Source organism: Equus asinus, chromosome 9, assembly GCF_041296235.1.
Source record: "Equus asinus isolate D_3611 breed Donkey chromosome 9, EquAss-T2T_v2, whole genome shotgun sequence".
In the NCBI taxonomy this organism is placed as follows: Eukaryota; Metazoa; Chordata; class Mammalia; order Perissodactyla; family Equidae; genus Equus; species Equus asinus.
The window spans coordinates 34,902,818-34,922,287 of NC_091798.1; the positions used below are offsets into that span (position 1 = coordinate 34,902,818).

At 41.4% G+C, this 19,470-nt stretch overlaps 1 protein-coding gene across 1 annotated transcript; it reads left to right on the forward strand.

The window, feature by feature from the left end:
• The first annotated feature begins 2,236 nt into the window (after positions 1-2,236).
• Positions 2,237-15,666, forward strand: GRXCR2 (glutaredoxin and cysteine rich domain containing 2). Its single transcript, XM_070518177.1, has 3 exons — positions 2,237-2,650; positions 8,505-8,729; positions 14,293-15,666. Exons 1-3 carry the CDS (start codon positions 2,315-2,317, stop codon positions 14,473-14,475), a joined length of 744 nt encoding a protein of 247 aa, XP_070374278.1. The 5' UTR covers positions 2,237-2,314; the 3' UTR covers positions 14,476-15,666.
• The last annotated feature ends 3,804 nt before the right edge of the window (positions 15,667-19,470 follow it).

The window sequence follows — 19,470 nt, forward strand, 5'->3', positions numbered from 1 at the left end:
CTTATTAATACCTGTTTCCTGGGATGAATAGAAGAAGATATTCTTCTAGTTAGGGCTTTCCAATCTTTTTCATGGCATGTCACACATAGAAAATAACGGTATTTTCTCCATACACTGGAGTAAATGAATGAGGCTGATGTAGTCAGAAGTGACCACCTGGAAGTCTGGGGCTCCATCTGGCTGTCCTGAGGGCTTCAGAATCCATGTTTCAGCCTCCTGTAATCCACTCATAGTACAACGGGGCCAGCTCTGCATCCTCACGAACCTAGAGGAACATATGTGGTGATGTTATGAAGAGCATATCTTTCTTTTTTTAAAAAAGCTGTTTCCATCTCTCTCTGTTTAACTTATTCCTTGCATTGATTACACAGGGGCCTTATAACTGTGAAATCCCTCCTTAGTAGAAATGTAGACTTTTTTTTACAACTTTCTGATCCTCACTCTTCACTGTTCTCCCCAAAATGTGCTCAACTCTTGTTCCAAAAGTTTCTTATTTGATTTCTCACCTGGAAGTTATTCACTCAACAACTGTTAACTGAGTTCTATAATGTATAGACATTTTGATAAACACTAGGGATGGAGACATGTTAAAGGCAGCTTCTGACTCTAAGGTGTTCACAGTTTAATGGAGGGGAACACAGGAATGGTAAGAGAAAGCAAGAAGCACTTAAAGGTGGTAGGTCCAAAGTTCCATGGCCTTCTCCTTGGGACAGGTGGGAAGGCTTCCCAGAAGCAGTGACATTTGAGGTGTGACTTGAAGGAGGAGTGGAAGTTTCACATTTCAATCAGGAAACAGAGTACTGGCTAAGAGACAAAAACCTGTGGTTTTGAGAAATAGGTGAGCTTGTCAGTGTGCCTGGAACACCAACTCCAGGCAGCACTGAGAAGAGCGACAGAGGTTGAGTATGGGAAGGAAGTAGGGTTAGGTTTTGAGGAACTTTGCCTGCTGCACAGAAAAGTTAGGACTTTTTATGCAAGAGATAGACATCTGCAGACTTGTTTTTTGGAAACATCGCCCTGGCGTCACTGTGGAGAATGGACTTGTGGATGGCTGCGGAAATCATTGGGAGGCTGCTGCAACTGCAACTTTGAAGACAGAAGTGATGAGGGCTTGACCTAGGGCCAGGGTGGTGGCAGAACTCATAGGAATGGCTGCAGGAATATGAAAGAAGTCAGTTTGGGCAACTAAGTAAATGATGATGTCATCAGCAAAGACAAGGAGAAAGGCTTAACCTCCACCATTTCAGTTCCTCAAATCCAACCCGTTCTTTTAGACCCAAACCAAGGACCCTTTCGTTTAAAAGCCTTCTTCCATCCTCGTCTCTTTAGGGACCACTCTCTTCCCAGAATCTCTATTCTGAGAGTCAGCAGTAGACAGTTTGCTCCCTAAGCAGGAGGCTATTATTTCATATGCATTAGATCTGTTTCCTAGAGTGTAGGACAGCCATTCTCAAGCCTGTCTCATGCTTCTCTGATATTCGTCCCCGTGACTGGCTCACAGTGTTGGGCATTAACTAGGTGCTGTCTACAGTAGGCAGTGGGGCCTAGCGCTGTGCTTGCAAATGAGATCTTAAATATAAAATAGAGATAAAGTAGAGCTGCTCTGGTTAACGCAAGGGTAAAAGGCCCAGAATCCAGGACCATGGCTTCCTCCTGTTTTAGGGCTCCATGAGACACAGTTTGAAAACTTTCCGCTTGCCAGACTGGTCATGGGTTTTTAAGTCAGATAGAACTGAGTTCGAATCTCTGCTTTGTCCTTTATTTAGCTGTAACAGAGTAGACAAATGGGGAAACTGCTCCTAGCTTCACTTTCTCCTCTGTAAAACAGGGCTAATAATACTTTCATTTGTAGGGTTATTGTGAGGACAAAGTAGGATAATGCATGTAAAAATTTCTGGCACCGATTAAATGTTCACTAGGTCATAGCTGTTGGTAAGAATGACAGGACACTTGCTAACCGATTGAGCAACTGATCTTTATTGAATTGATACTTGTTCAGTCTAAAGAAACCTGCTCATGCTCAGGTTAAGAAAAGCCAGGGTTGGAGTGAAGTTACGGGTGAGTTCGGGATTCAGAGGGGACTCAATCTTGTCTTATGCTCCATCCACTCCATGAACCCACAACTGCCTGCCTTTGCATGGAGACCTATCAATATTTAATGTGTGGGTGTTAGTTGCTGTAAACTGAGCATACCCCAGGACCGACTTGAATTAATTATATGCAGGAGGAGAGAAAATAAAATGCCTTTTCCTCAGAGCCCCAAGTTTCACTGGCTACACTGAAGCCTGGGAACCACAGGGTGAAATTTCTGCTGATGGAGGACCCTGAGAAGAAGCTGGACCAGAAGGGTGACAGCAAACCCCGGAAAGTACGATTCAAAATCTCCTCCTCCTACAGCGGCCGGGTGTTGAAGCAGGTCTTTGAGGATGGGCAGGAATTAGAGTCACCAAAGGAGGAATACCCTCACAGTTTTCTCCAAGAGGCCCTGGAACCAATGGATGGTGTGTATGGGTCAGGGGAAGCCCCCAAACTGCAACCATGCTCCCCGAAGCTGACTGCTCAAAGGATCAGCGTGTTTAGAGAGGGCAATGCCTACACTTTGGCGGGCAGCCAGCCTTTCTTCAATGATTACAAGGCGAATGACCATAAGGTTGGTATTGTGCATGGTGTATAAGCTTTAAGAACTAAAATGTGTTTAGAGAAACACCTAAATGTTTCCAATATGTATTTGCTCATGCTTTGGTACCAGCCAGAGCTACAGGTGCACCGAATGGGAAGCTGCTATTAGAATAATATTTCTGGGACAAAAATAACATGCTTGTTGACTACTTATTGGAAAATGCAATAAGCATAGATAGTATTCAAATTCCATCCAAGGTGATAAGTTGTAATTGGGTCTTTGGCTGGGTTATCTCGACGAGTATATTAAATACAGATGCAGTGGTTTTCAGGCTGCCAGACTGCCGTTTTCAAAAATTATGTGGCAACGAATTGTTTTGTTTCCTGAAAGAGCTAAGTGTTTGAAGGTGCTCATTTTGCTCCAGCCAATTATTCAGCTTGAGGTTTATCCACGTCTTGTTTTATTTCCTGTCTCCCTCCTGCTGCCTGCTTTTAAAAAATGTTTGTTTATTTATATATTTATTTTGCCTTTCCATTGCTCATTAGCATGAACACCGGGCAGTTGGAGTCCTGGGAAGAGACGGTGAAAAGCAAATCAACCAGAGGAAATGTTACATGGGGAAGAAGTTTGAGTTAATAGTTCAATTGAAACATGTATTTTATCTGTGAATTTCAATTATCTTCCCCAGTACCATGGATAATCAAAAGCCGAGGCATGGTTTTCTTTTAAGCTAGAAGAGCCTGGAAAATATTCACTGATTTCCAAAAACTAATAGGAGATGTGTATACGCTCTCTGCCAGTGGGACCATGAATGCCTTTTTTTTTTTTTTTAAGATTAAATACAACTATATAATGTACCAGGTTATTAATGAATAGCACACCAGGATATCTTCTCATCTTTAAAGTGTAAAATTCAGATAATTACTCTCTAATCGTTTTTATTGTTAGTTTCCTAAGGGAACAGATAATACATCTATAGCAGACAAACGTATTGGCCTTGCTGCCATTGATAAAAGTATAATTATGGGCATGTCCACATTTATCAAGGATAATACCAGGTTTCTTTTTGATATTAAAGGGGGCCGGAATGAACAACCCGTCATATTAGTGGAGTGACTTATGCGTTATAAAGTGCTATCACATACTACCTCATCGGGTCTTCACCACAAGCTTGAAGAGAAAGCCAAAGTATGGTCATTCCCATTTTGCAGATGAGGAAAATTGAGCACCAAGTTATTAAGGGACCCAATATCACAGGGTCTTTAAGTGCAGTGTCAGAATAAGAACTTAGGTCTTCTGATTCCCTGTGCTTTTGGCTTTATGGAATGTTCCTTTTTAGAGTATAAGACCAATAATAATAATGATGATAATAACAATAATAGTTACGATTTATTGAGTGCTTACTAAATCCTAGGTACTTGGCTATGTCTTCTGCTTACAGCGTCTCTTGTAAACTAAATTTTATTTGTAGGTTTAGAATTTACAAAGTTGTAGTTTCTACAAACCTTGTACAAGGCCGTGGTAGACAATATGAAACTGCTTGACCTTCATAAATCATGTGTCAAACTTGGTATTTATGTAAATGTATGATTAGGCATGGATTTATAAAACCCAATAACTGAGTCTTCATGGCAGCACCACACAGTTGGCTTAAACACAGTAATCTAGAGACCATGTTCGAGATTGATTCCTGCTTCATCCAGTATCCTTGCTTCCTTTGTTCCCTGGTCAAATGACACATTCCAGTTTTAGCCAGCTCTGGGTATGAGAGCTGTCAGGATGGATTCATGCAGCTCCACCAACTGGAACAGGTTGTTAACATGGTATTTACAAAAAATAAGGAAATGAGAGCTTCGAAGTCATGATTTTTCAACTGTGAATCCAATTGTAAAATAATCCCAAGTAAATATTGGCTATGAAGCAACATTGGGTAGCAGTTAAGCTCAACAATTAAAAATAAGGGCTATGAACTTGTACAGATATTTTTATCCCAATGTTCATAGCAGCTTTATTTGCAATGGCCCACGGGTGGAAACAACCAAAATGTCCATCAATAGATGAATGGACAAACAAAATGTGCTTTATACCTACAATGGAATAGTAAAAAAGAGGGAAATTCTGACATACTACAACATAGAGGAAACTTGAAGATATTACACTAAGTGAAATAAGTCAGTCACAAAAAGACGATTATATGATTCCACTTATTTGAGGTATCTAGAGTCATCAAATTTATAGAGATATAAAGTAGAATGATAATTGCCAGGGGCTGGGGGAGGGGAGAATGGGGAGTTTAATGGGTACAGAGTTTTAGTTTGGGAATAAGAAAAGGTTCCAGAGACGGATGGTGGTGATGATTATACAACAACATGAATGTACTAATGCCATTAAATTGTACACTTAGAAACAGTTCAAGTGGTAAACTTTATGTTATGTATATTTTACCACACAAAAGTTATAATTAAAAAAATGGCAAGGGCTCTGATGTGAGTTAGACTGGGCTTGATGTCCATTCTACCCACTTACTGTATGAGCTTGGGCAAGCCACTTAACCTTGCTGAGCTTCAATGTCATCATTTGTGATAGGAGGGTAATAAAAGTATGTACTTAAGAGAGATTACTGTGGTGACTAAAAAAGATAATACGCCACAAGGACTTAGCATTGTGCCTGGCACATTGTATATGCTCAGTGAGTAAATGTAGTCGACCCTTGTGATAATGACCAGGTTCTTATCAAAGAAATATTGAGTCTTTTTAAGCTTTATGTGATGGATAGAGAAAGTGGTTATAAACAATCAAATATTTTAAGGAATTTTAAGGTTCATAAAAAAAATGGAAGGAAAAGGAAGGGCAGTAACATTTACTGAACATACTTTACATACTATGTAATTTAATCGTATTTCTAATTTCTAAATTCATCTGTAATTTCATCAACAATTCTATGAGAAGGAGTTTTACAAATTGGAAAAACAAGTTCACAGGGCTTAAATAACTTACAAATCTCACACAGCTGTCAAGTAATGCTTGAATAAAATTTGAACTCAGGTCTGCCTGCCTTTAACATTTAAACACAGAGCAACGGAAAGGTTTCAGGGTGCCTGAGTAGCAATTTGCAGGCACGTTGCCATTGACATCAGAGTATTTATGAAAGCTCAATCATGTTGGTTGCCGTTTGTGCTCTATGGAAGAAAACAAAAAAATTCCTGGCTCCTTCCTGGTCCTCCATAATGTAAGAGTGGGTGTTTCTCACGGGCAATTGGATGTAACCAGATAACGTGAACTTTAGTTACACCCAGAGCATTTCCTTAGACACAAGGAAGAACTTGGCTGTCAGGATGACTGAAACTTAAACACACCTTAAAGTGATTTGGGACCCTCCATCTTCGGAGTACATTAAAAGTAAATTTACTATGCTGGGTATCTTAGATATTGACTAGCTTAGAGGCAGGAGGTTGGGCCAGATGATTGCAGATTTTTTTTAGTATACTGAAAGTTTTGCCTCGAAAAAACCCAGCTCTCTATGTGGAAAAAGCTCCCTAGTAACTGAACCTCTTTGGCTATTACTGCAAGTGGAAATGGAACCTTCCAAAAGTGCCACCATCTTTATCTTCTGATGTTCAGAAACTGATAGTCCAGAGTGTGAAACAGGAATCCAGTGTGCATCAAACAATAGGAAATGGAAGCTGCCACACGATCCCTTGAAGAGAACGAGAGAAAACAGGGCCAGGTAGGGAGCTTGTGGCTTCACAAATAATAATTGAAAACTCCCTGGGTGTTTCAAGGAAGGGGACCTGGATCCTGAAGGCCTGCTCAAGCCAGGTTGCGACTGAATGCATGAGGGCTTTAAATAGAGAGTGCTTAATTGTGACATCTAAATAGATTTGGTTTATACAGTTCTATAAAAGCAAGATAAAATACTGCATGCTGGAGTACTTAGTTGTGTAGCATGAGTGTGTCTACACTACTAAAGAATGATTTTTAGTACTAACAGCAGTAACAATGCCCATTATTTGCACAGTATCTTCAGCTTTTGCAAGCTCTGTTTTTTTTTTTTTAAGATTTTATTTTTTTCCTTTTTCTCCCCAAAGCCCCCCAGTACATAGTTGTATATTCTTCGTTGTGGGTCCTTCTAGTTGTGGCATGTGGGACGCTGCCTCAGCGTGGTCTGACGAGCAGTGCCATGTCCGCACCCAGGATTCGAACCAACGAAACACTGGGCCGCCTGCAGCGGAGCGCGCGAACTTAACCACTTGGCCACGGGGTCAGCCCCTGCAAGCTCTGTTTTATATATTCTTCCTTGTACCCTTACCCCTAGAAGTTGATATAATTAGCCTTAGGGATGAGAGTCAAAACATTTAACCACAGGGACATTGCTCAATCAGCACAGCAGCCAGCAGGGTCCTGAGACCTGGGGGCCTAAGCATTCGCTTCTACATTATTGAGTTTTGGGACGTTAGAGGTTCCCTGAAGAGAGGCTGGGGTGACAAACAGGAAGGCACTCAAGAGTCTCAGTCAGCACCTGTTCACCACTTGGTATGGAAGTATTTCTATATTTTATTTTATCTTTTGGTGAGGAAGATTGCCTCTGAGCTAACATCTGTGCCAGTCTTCCACTATTTTGTATGTGGGATGTCGCCACAGCGTGTCTTGATGAGCGGCGTGTTGGTCCATGCCCAGGATCTGAACCTGGGAACCCCAGGCTGCAGAAGCAGAGCACGCGAACTTCACCAATACACCACCGGGCCAGTCCCGTATTTCTATATTTTAATAACTAGGTTGTCTGTGGTGGTGCCTATCAGATGTCAGCCCATTTACAGACGAGCAAACTGAGGTTCTAGGAGGCCAAATGGCTCTCCTATATCTCACGTTGGTGAACAGTGGAGTTGGGATCCAATGTTGTCTCTCTCCAAGCTGTCCTGGCTCTGGGAAGAAATATGTGTTCTTGGTTAAGTAATCCCTAACATTTATTCCACATGCTTTTCTCCTGCATTGTTGTATCGCCCAAATTATTCCACAACAAATGATTAAGTAACACATGATAAATCCATACATGGGAACATAAGCTATTGATAATGATGCTATAGAAGTATATTTATGACATAAAAAGATTTTCATATTATATGAATGATAAAAAAACAAGTTACAACTGAAAAAAATATATAAAATCTCATTTTTTTGTTGGGGGGATATGCTTGCAAATAGTGCAGTGTAGATGCTAAGAATATGGACTTTACAGTAAGACTTGGGCTCAAATCCTAGCCACAAACCCTGAGTAACTCTGTAACATTGGAAGGCTCTTAACCCCACTGAGATGCGGTCTCCTCCTCTGTAAAATGTAGAAATCATAGCATCTACCTTATGGGGCTATTTGGGGGGAAGTGAGGTAATATTCCTAAAATGCTTGGCACAATGCCAGACATGCAATAAATGCCTTCCACTATAATAATAATAATAAATAATAATAACTCAATAAATTGTATCTACTATTATTATTTTTGCATAAAAATTTTGGAGAGAGATTTATTTGTTAAAAAGCCTTCCTTTGTATTTATTAAGCACTCACTGTGCCCAACCCTGCACCAGCTACTGTGGTATATACTAGGAACAGAAGCTGTGGATCCTGCCCTGAAGTCTTACATTTCAGCTATTTGATTAGGCTCAGCTCTGGTTGGTTACCATCAACAGGAAGAAGACAACTGGTCTTCAAGGTTTTCAGAGACAACAACAAACCAGGGAGTGAACTGTTCTTTGGGGTCTGATGGGATTGCAAGCGCTGGACAGTAGAAGTTCCTTCTCTCCTACTTCCTGGGATGTTGAACAGGTTTTGCAGCCCTGTATTTGGTGTTTGGTGGTGAATCACAATGCTCATTCTCCAGTTTTCTAGTCTCCACCCATTATAGATTTTGGAAAGATAATCATCTACACAAATAACCTGAAAATCATTCGAACTCCAATGGACAAGAGAGACTTCATGAGGAAAATTCTGCAGAAAGAGGAGGCTGAGGAAGAGTCCCTGATGAGGAAAGAGGCAATCTATGGGGACAGCAATCAGAACCATGGCCCTCCAACAGAGATGGAAAGCACTTTCCCCCATAACCAGTATCCACAGGTGTGTGAGAACTGTTCACTGACTTTCTCAGAGCTGGCCCTGCAGCAATGGTCTCCAAATTGTTTTGATTGTGTACTACTTAAGTTAAAAATTTTGAATATGAACACTTAAGATGTCCAAATGTTAAAGGTGTTAAGGAATTTTAAGTTTATTATATTTTAATGGTACATTGTTAGCAGTAACAGTTATAAGTCCATATTTGAAATACTCATAATTTTAACTTTTTGGAGGAGTTTTTTTGAGATATGATTAGGTATTTATTGTTTTCACTCTGCACTGTAGCTTAGAACAGCTTGTTCTAGTGATAGAAAAAATCAGCTCTTTTTCTTATGGATTCTCTTGTGCTTCTATTATTGGTGTTATCCTCAATCCATAGTTTCCTTGAAGAAATCTTATAAAGCCAAGTCTTCAGATTTTGTAGAGATTAGTTTAATTAAAACTAAGCAATATCATCTCTAAATCCACTAGACCAGGCACAAGTAAACAGCAATACATTGCAATATGCTGAAAGGGAACGAATGAGCCAAGATGCCATTGTCATTTTACGTAAAGTGAGGTCACTTTCCATCACGCTTACTCCAGGGTCTGTTGGGTACCACATTTGTCTAGTGACTGCCTTGCCTAGTGAGAGTGCCAGTGTCAACTAGTTTAGTAAAAATTAATATAGAAATTTCTTTAAAAAATATTATTAAAGCCTAATTTCTTACCTTCTTTAGATAAAAAGTAAATATAAATAGTTCAAATGTTTTTTCTCCCCACACCTCTCAGAGGTGTGCATTCCCCACCTTGGAAACCATTTTTCAGACTCACTCAGAAAGGGGAGAAGATTGATGATATTCATTAATTCACATGTGGGGTTGGGGATGGGAAAAGCCCTTTTGATGAATTTAAGCTAAGAGAATAAAAGCTTGGAAAGCAGCAGAAGTGAATTTTATCACTCTTTAGAGTCCATCTCTTGGGACTTGATGCTTTCTATGGGACTCACTTTCACCTCCCATGGGTTGCTGTCACAAAATGGGCCAGGGGCTTCCTCGAACTTGAGTGATGTCCCCATCCTGGGAGGGGTTAGGGGACAGGAATGAGAAGGTCATGATCAGACTCCAACAAGACACTCTTAATAAAGTTCTGCTCACAACCATTCATGTCTCTTTCCAAACTGATCACACACTTGATATTTTTGAAATGCAAATCACGTCACCCCTTTGTCACACTTTCCCCGTCAAAAAAACTTCCAATGGCCTCTCATCACTTAGGATAAAACCAAAACTCCTCGCTTGCTCTAGAAAGCACTGTATAGCCTGGCCACTCCTGGTCCCTTCAGCCTCATCTTTCCTCATTCTCTCTGCCTGAAACACACAGCCCATCCAGCTACCCCTTATCTGCTCTTTGCTCTCTCCTACCAGAGGCAGGGCCTAGAATGTTCTCCAGATTCCCCACTGCCTTGCCCTCAGCCCCTGAGATCTCAGTGGAGGCATCACTTCCTCGGAGGGGCCTCCTCTGGCTTCCATGAGGATGAAATCAAGGTCCCAAGGATGGACCTCTCAGGGCACCTCACACCCTCCTCACAGTTGCAATCTTACATCTATTTGCGCAATGGTTTGGTTAATGCTTGTTCTCACCCACTAGGATTTGGTCTCCAAGACAGCAGGGGCCATGTTTATGTTGAGTGTAACACAATAGTTCTAATGCCAAAAAAAAAATAGAGCTTGGCATATAACAGGTTCTCAGTAAATATCAATTGTTTGTGGAAAGAATACTGGAATTTGGGACCAAAGTGCCAGCTGGTAAGAAGTATTCTGCCTCTGCTTTCTCCTGTCTCCTCCATAGCCCTATTCAGAATTTAGCAGAGCAGTAGGCAAAAACTAAACACTGTGATCCATTGTGAATTATCTTCTCTCTTTAAAACTCATTAATTCTATTCTTTTTCACACCATATTGTAACTTGTAGGAGCACATATTTTCAGAAGAGGGCCAGAAATGAGAAAATGCAGGTCACGCTGTGGGCCTGAAGGAAAAGTGACAATAGGCCTGATATGACAATCACCTTTACATTCAATTTGGAGAGACCCATGTTTTTTAGCTGTAATGCCATAAACTAGGACAGAGGTGTACAGCAGAAAGTTGCCGTGAAAGGTTACGCCTCACTTGCCTGTCCTTTAAACTCTGTTTTAAATTGCTATTTGTTTGCCCAATCCCTCACGCAGGAAATGCCCAGACAAGTTTTATTCTAAACGAGGGGGTCAAAGAACATCAAGGCGCCCCTTCTGATCAAGAGACTCTTTGTTGTGTTATTTGGAACAGGGAAGCAGTGGGAACCTTGATGAAAGAGCAGGGCAAGGCTAAAAGCCAGGTCATGCTGACCCTCTGTATTAACTATAACAGAGAAGGAGAGGAATAATTGAATTGAGCCACAGGGAAACACGGAAGAGAAAATCTGTCCCTGTGGTCTGTGGATTTGAGACCATTAATCATCTGGGCTTCATTGTGTTTATGTGATTTTACATTTGAAATAATAGTAATAATAATAATAATAGCTGCCATTTATTGAAGGTCCATGATAGCCAGGCACCATGCCCAATGCTTTCCATGCAATAGTCCATTTCATTCTCAGAAAGACTCTGGGAGGTAATTATTAGTAGTAGCCTCATTCTGTAGCTGGGGAAACTAAGGCTCAGAGAAGTTAAATAACTTGCCAGAGGTCATCAGGGCCAGTAGTCAAACCCAGGCCCACCTGACTACCAATCTCATAACCTTAACCACTCTGCTAAGCAGGCTCCAGACTGGTGTTGGTTACCTTATTCAGGCTACACAAGCTTTTGAAACTGCACTGAAAGCTGAGGCCCCTTTCCTCGGTCAGGGAGCTAGTAAAGGGTGGTCTGGGTAGGTTTGTCGGTTCTAGAACCTAAGCTATGCTGTGCAACTATGTTGTAAGTCCTCTTACTAAATATTTTCTGAGAAGAATTTTTAAAAATACTGATAATGGAAGACAGAAGCTTATATCCTGCATGCCTTGCACAGAGTAGAGGCTCAGTAAACACTTGATTTAATGAATCACTATGTGATTAAATGAGCATGTTGAGGATGAGTGGTTGGCGGAAGGGTGGTAAACCAGGGTAAGAATGGAAACTCCAGTGAAAACTCTAATAATGCATCATCTAACCACATCACATCAGATAAAATTTGATTGATGATTTGTTCTTGTTCTCTACAGCAGGCTTGCCAGGTCATTTCATTAATCTTTCAATATCTGGCCTGACATTCTATGCAAATTAATTTTTGGATCACATGTATAGCATTATGGTAAGATTTTACTCTACTTTCTTCGACAACATTGACTTACACCATTACAATTTCACTAGGATCAAGTACAAAACATAAAATATATGGATTTGGCGGAAAAAAATGGACCATGGTAATTTGCTTTAGGACTATTTTGGCAAATATGTCTACTTAGAATACTTTAAGGGAAAAAAACAATTTTCTCCATTGTTAGTATATTAAATATGGCAACAATCAATAAAATATTAACAGAAGGGTAATAGACATCATTTAGGTTTTCGTCAGTTGGATAGTCACTTCTATTCCCTAAATCTAGAATAAATAAAATTTAATATCTTCTTTGGCACTTTGAAGCACGATGGAGCTATTTTCAGAACCTATGCCTCCCTTTTTGAAGATTATTTTTACTCTTAGGTTAGAAAAGAAAGCTGAGTTAGCTGGGTGGAGCCACCCAGTGGACTCCAGCTGTCTTGCTAGTCCCTAGAATTTAAGAACAGGAAGGGTGTGCAAGACTTCATTGTTTTGTTTGTTCATGCATTGGGAAAATACGTGAACAGCAAATATTGTGCCAGGCACTGCACAACATGTCCAGGAAGTGGTGGTGAAAGGGACTAGCCCAGTGAGCTTCCTGTCTAGTCAGCAGGAGCAGTCACTGGAGGATGAGACCCGCCATGCTTGAGGCAGTACAATGGCACGTAAGACTCCTGATCCAGAGGTGTGGGTGGGCAAGGCTTCCAGCAGGAAGTGCTGCTAAGCTGACATCTGAAAACAAGTAGGATTGGCTGAGTTGGGAGCAGGGAAAGGTCCCTGGAGACCAGCTGGAGAGAGCCCTAAGGACAAGAGCCTGATGAAATAGGTAACTGAAAATTTAAATCAGCTAAGGAGATTCGGTTTTAATCTGAAGTTTATCTGGAGGGCAAGTGTTCATTAAAAGGTTTCTTGAGAGCTATGTGACAATCACAATTGCAGGCAATTTAATGAGATTGGCATCAGTGGGAGAACAGCCCACAAGACCAGAGGAAGGGGTCTATGCTGAATTCATGCCAGAATTGGTGGATGTCCAGACTAGGATTGTGGTTATGGGGTGGAGAAAACCAGATGGATTTGAGAGATGTCTAGAAGGCAAAATGGACAGGACTTGGGGCTGGATCCACCTGGTATTGGTCTAGTATTGCCCCTTATTTCTCAGAAGGTTCATGGACTATCCACGCTGTTTGCATAGAAGTGCAAAGATTGCCAATTACCTTAAGACGTCTTAGAGGAAGAGCACAACAACAGACAAGGGCATTTTCCGGAGGACGGGAGTAGAGGACTGGAGACTTATTAGCAAGACTTAGAAGTGAACTGACTTTTATGGAGAACCTATTGTATGCCAGATAACATATTATGGTGTTTTTTATATACTCTCTCATTTAATATTCTGCCTATTCAGAGAGGTAAGCATTATCACTCCCATCTCACAGGTAAGGAAACTGTCCAAGGTGCATAATTATGTCAGAGGCAGGCCTCAGTCCCAGGTTCCAGGCTCCAGAGAAGACCTCTTAATCACTAGGCCTTCTCATGATTCTCAAAGAGAATAAAGTACTGGAGGAATTCAGAACTAAGCTTCAGAAGACTGTAACATCGACTCATTCATCCACCCAGTCTCTCAGTCACACAAAACAATCTTTCTTGAGCACCTACTATTGGACAACTACAATGAGGGGCTGTGTACATAATCATTAGGAGCATGAACTCTGGTGCTCAACTGCCTGGGATCAAGACCCGCTCCCTCCTCTTCCAAGCTGTGCGCCCACTGGCAAATAACTGAACTTCTCAGTACTCATTTTCCATCTGTAACGTAGAGATGATAATACTGATACCATCTCACTGGGTGTTGTGAGGATTAGCTAGACTGACAGAGAGAGACTCTTAGAGCAGCGCCTGGTCCCTACGAGGCACTCTGCAAGTGTTCACTATTAGTACTTATCAATGAAGAAAATTAAGTCCTTACTCTTATGGAGCAAACAGAAATAACGTGTCAGATGGTGACAAGGGTGATGAAGAATGTAAAGTCGCAGAATGAAGGCATGGCGGCAGGCGATGCTGTCTTAGAGATATCCATCAGGGAAATCCTCTGTGATAAAATTGTGGCGATTATTCCGTGTCTCTTCACTGGCATTTGTGGGAAGCATTTTCCTCTCATTCTGCCCCAGCCTTTGGGGCAGCCCCATGCTTTTTGACCAACATGTGAACAATGGACTTGAACTGCCGCAGTAACTAAACCTTGACCTGTCTCTTGCAGGAAGGGGAGCTTCCTGAGGACAACTGTTTTCACTGCCGAGGGTCGGGCAGTGCCACTTGCTCTCTATGCCATGGCAGCAAGTTCTCGATGCTGGCCAACAGATTTAAGGAGTCCTATCGGGCCCTGCGGTGCCCTGCCTGCAATGAGAATGGCCTGCAGCCTTGCCAGATTTGCAATCAATAGCCCGTGGCTCTGTATGTCCGCTTTTTTGCACCCTCACTAAAGTTCTTGCTAATAAACTGCCCCTCCTCCTTCTCCTCCTCCCTTTCCCAGAAAGAAAGCCACAGCTGCTGCGACCACTTCCACTGGCAAAACTCAATTACTCGATGACATTTCATGAGGCTGCTAACATCTCCATGTGGGTCTAAGTGGCAGAGGCATGTTTGAATTAGAGTCTGCTTTGAAACTGGTTCTAAAATGATCCTTCCAGGACCGTGTGCATGTATCTCACTTGACTTAGTTCAGTTTTTTCCTTGTGCTAGTGAACAAATAAATGTACACTTCAGGCAGCAGGTTGAAGTCATTTTCTGATTGGGAGTTATTTTACAAAATTACGCAGTGGGAAAGGAATACAAAAGGCAGGTTTCTGATGAACTGAATTCCTGTTGGTTATAATGCATTTCAAATCCTCATTGGTCCAATTGAATTTTTAACTGAGCAGAAGAGGAAAGGTATGCCCAATGCCAAATGCCTTAGCAGGCCACTGAAAACAAAAGAGCACGAGCGTGCTTCATGCTATAGATAGGCAAGCTGAGGAGGCCTTTCTTTCAAAGTTCTGAGTCTCTCCTGTGTGATGTGCTTGGGCAGTATTCATGCAGGCAACAAGCCATGCTACTTCTTAGAAGCAGATGAGATAAGACATTTTTGCATGCCTCTATACTACTGAGGTTACAAGCCAAGTCAAAGCAATTCATGATAAATTTGGTGCTTAAGTATGTGTATGTGATCTGACTTATTCCAGCCCCTGAATTATTATTAAATAAATAAATCTATTTTACATCTAAGATATAGGCATGATCTCTTCATGAAAGACTGTAGATATTTTATAGGTGTTTATTGGGAACCTCTAAAAGAAAAATTAACCAAGGCTGATTTTTGCAATTATCTTTCTATTGTCTATGAATACACATACTAAGGATAATTCTTTTCTCCTAAAATTGGTTATAAAATTAGAAAAATGCTTTTGTTAATAAACTTTTGTAGTTCTAACACCCACTCCCCTTAGCCCTTGAACATAACACTGTAAAATCTGCTAACTGTTGAGACACATTGCTTTTCTATGATGATTATTTTGATTTTCATAACAATTTTTTCAAGATTTGTTTGTTATTCTTTAATATTCAGCTATTAAAATAGTTCAACAATGGAATGCTTTTCAGGCCATATAATTACTTCTAATAAAAAGATTAAAATATTTTTTGGAGCCATGATGATTTTGCCTGTCCTCTCTTAGCCAGAATGATAGAACTATTGCTCACTGACTTTCTTTGCTTCTGTCCTTCACTATTTTCTTACTCTGTTCACGTTTTCTCACAGCTATTGACTCTTCTATCTTTCTAGAATGCCAGGGGAAGGAACGATGTCCAGAAGCCTTTAAGTGTATTCTTCTGCTTTTTGACAGGAACGTTCAACAGCAAATATTGTTTGAGCCCAGCCTGTGTGCGGGACATGCACAATAACACCGCTTCGCTAGGTGCTTGATGTGCAGGCTTACCCAGCTGGGAACCACCCCTTTGGTAGCTCATGGGACTCACAGTTGCAGTGAGGGAGACAGACTTACAAACACATAATTACCGTATAGTGCGACAAGTTCTGGGATAGGAAAGCGACAGGGAGAACTGAAGCACATAGAAGGAACACCTAATGCAGCCTGAGAGGGGTTATGAAGAGGCTCCCAGAGGTAGCGGTGTAAGCAATGTTGGCTTCTTTATCTTCCCCCATGCTCTTAAGAGCCTTTAATACTTTTCAGGCTATAATAAATACACCTACTAATGATGACATTTATTTATTCAGTCAGCAAGTATCTATGGAGCCCTGGGGATATATCAGTAGACAAAATATGTGTATTTAATATGTATCTGTAGAGACAACTAAAAATGTAGAATAAAAATATATTTATATATATGATAAAACTTCACATGTATATACATACTATATTGTGTATTAGGAAAGGATAAATGCTTTAACAAAAAGTAAATAAGGGGTGTAGGGAGTAGGGAGGGGCTGCAATCTTAAATTAGTTTTCAGGGAGGCGTCATTGAGAAGGCATCCTTTAAACAAAGGCCTAAAGGAGATGAGGGAGTGAGTTGTGAAAGTATCTGGGGTAAGATCATTCCAGGCAGAGGAAACAGCAAGTGCTAGACTCATAGGAGGGCGAGACCCTGGCATGTTGGAAGAGCAGCAAAGAAGCCAGCGTGGCTGGAGTGCAGTGAGAAAGATGACAAGTGGCAGCGAATGAGGTCAGAAAGGAAGGTGCGTGTGTGTTGGGGTGAGGGGACACCTTCCTTCAAAGCCATTGGAAGACCTTGGGTTTTCCTCTGAGTGGAGTGCTGCTCTGGATGGCCTCTGTTTTCGTCAACCTCGCACCCTCTCCCTCTATACCTTCCTCTTACTGCTGGGGCAAGAGACCTACAAACTACACTTCCCAGAGTCCCTTCCTTGCTGGCTTCCTGTTAGGTTCTGCCTTTGGGAGGTACTGGCAGGACTGGAAGATGGGAGGAAGGAAGAGAGAGCCTTCCTTTTTTTGGATGAGGATCCTGGCAGCCTTTCCCACATGGCAGCTGCATTAGCAGCAACAGCAGCTGAGAATGCTGGCTCAGGCAGCTCGGTTCCAACAGTAGTCACTCGAGAGGCTCTGATTGTGGGTTCGATGAAACACCATTTTCTCTTTTGTTCCTCCAGCCGAAGGGGGGTAGTGGTTTCCCGCAGTTACTAATCTTTGTAATCAATTCCCTATAATATATATTCCCTCTCTTTGAAGTATCTAAAGTGGTTTCTGGTTTCCCAATTGTATACCAACTAATACAAATATTTTCAGCAAAGGAGGGTCATGATCTGATTTATGTTTTAACAAGCCACTCTGGCTGTTGTGTTGAGAAAAGACACTGTGGGGCAAAAGTGGAAGTGGGAGTCCACTTAGGAGACCATTGCAATAATCCTGGTGACAGCTAGTAGTGGCCTGGACCACTGTGGTACTAGTAGAAGTGGTAAAAGTGGTCAGATTGTCAATATGTTTTTTTTTTTTTGAGGAAGATTAGCCCAGAGCTAACTACTGCCAATCCTCCTCTTTTTACCGAGGAAGACTGGCCTTGAGCTAACATCCATGCCGATCTTCCTCTACTTTATATGTGGGACGCTTCCCACAGCATGGCTTTTGCCAAGCGGAGCCATGTCTGCACCTGGGATCCGAACCGGTGAACCCCGGGCCGCCGAAGCAGAATGTGCGCACTTAACCACTGCACCACCAGGCCGGCCCCTGTCAATACATTTTGAAGGTAGAGTTGTAGGGTCTGCCTATTGTACTTTGTACCCGGAAATATTGTTTATCTCCTACTCTATGGAAAAGATATCTGACTTTGCCTACTAGTGGAGATGTTTGCACTAAAATATCCACTTCCTGATTTGTGAACTACAAACATTTCAGTGGGTTGGGCAGTGTCAGGAGTAAGTATAAGGCAGGGTTGGCCAACTGGTATTCCTAAGACTCCAAGAATTCCTTCAGACCTAGAAACAAATATGAAGTTAAAAAATATCACAGCAATGCTGTGATTAAAATAATGCTACATCCTTGAAAGCTCAAAAAATTTTTAAATAAATACATGTTTTCAAAAGATATAACATCTACCCATTCATTTATTCATTGGACAATTTTTCACTGGATTTCTACTATGTTCCAGGCATTTCATTTGTACTAGGTCCTCAGGATACAAAGATGAAAACACACTTAGTATTTGCCGTTAATGAGATGATAATCTTTGGGCTCTAGTTAGCGTAATAAAGGAATCCAGCCTTACAATTTGGGGAGGACACTGTTGCCAGCCTTTGTTACTTACTCCAGTGACTCTCAGTTCCTCTGCTTGGCCAGGTTCACTGAGTCAGCTGTGGGGGCTGTCTCACAGAATTTATTTATTTTAACAAGCACATATCAACTGTTCTGTGTGTAGGACACTGTTCTTACTAACTCCTTGAATCGTCCTAACAATTGAACTAGATTCAGTTTATGGATCATCTCTTAGTCCCACGCATGCTGTTCCCTTCCATGTCGCATCTGCCCAGACCATAAACGGGTTGGCCCTTTCTGTGACCCTCACAAACTTCTTGCCTTGCTAGGCCTTTGTGAAAGTAACAAACTGTGCTGAAAATGGGGAGAAGCCTAGGGGTCTGACATTGCATGACAGTCATGAGACAACTTAATGTGGCAAGCTTTCTGCTGCTGACTGTCCAGGCCACTTACAACCACCCTGCTGGTTCCTCCTTTCTTTTCTGCCTTTCCATCCCAGTTTACCCTCTATTCTTACTCTGTTAGGCAGACAAACTCATGTTTATCGTCCCTGTTCCCAAACGTGGCTTTGCCCCAAGGCCTATCTCCTCCTTCACACACAAAGATGTCCAGGGCCAGCAGGCTTCCTTTCACAGGCCCCATCCTCCTTGGAAGACACTTGAAATGGCTATATCTTCCCCTCCTTGCCTAACTAGGGGATTCTGTGAGGCGAGGAGGGCAGAGTTCATATGCCTTAAACCTTTGCCCCTAGAGCAACTCTACTTTTTTCCCCTTTCTATGTTAGCTTCCAGGTAATACCGCTTTTGAAGAGAGTTGCATATTTAAAATATTTTTGAAGTCCACATTAAGCATTAACTTTGTGATCCATAATTTACCTTTCCAAATTAAACCGGCCAAGGACATCAATTAAGCTTAAGTTTATAGGAAAGATGATGTTGCTCTTATTCTAGGTTTTCCACAAATATGCATCCCTCTAGTAATATATTCATTTAACCTGGTGCCAGCGACATTTTAAAAAAACTTCTGTAGTTCACTAGAGCTTAATCTGAGTGAATCTGATGATAAAGGTAAATTTGAAAGAAATATTCGCAGTTGTTTCTATCATCTGTCCTCATTAGTTGCATCTCCTCATTTTCTAATTAAACACAGTAATTATAGAGAGTTCACATTCATGCAAT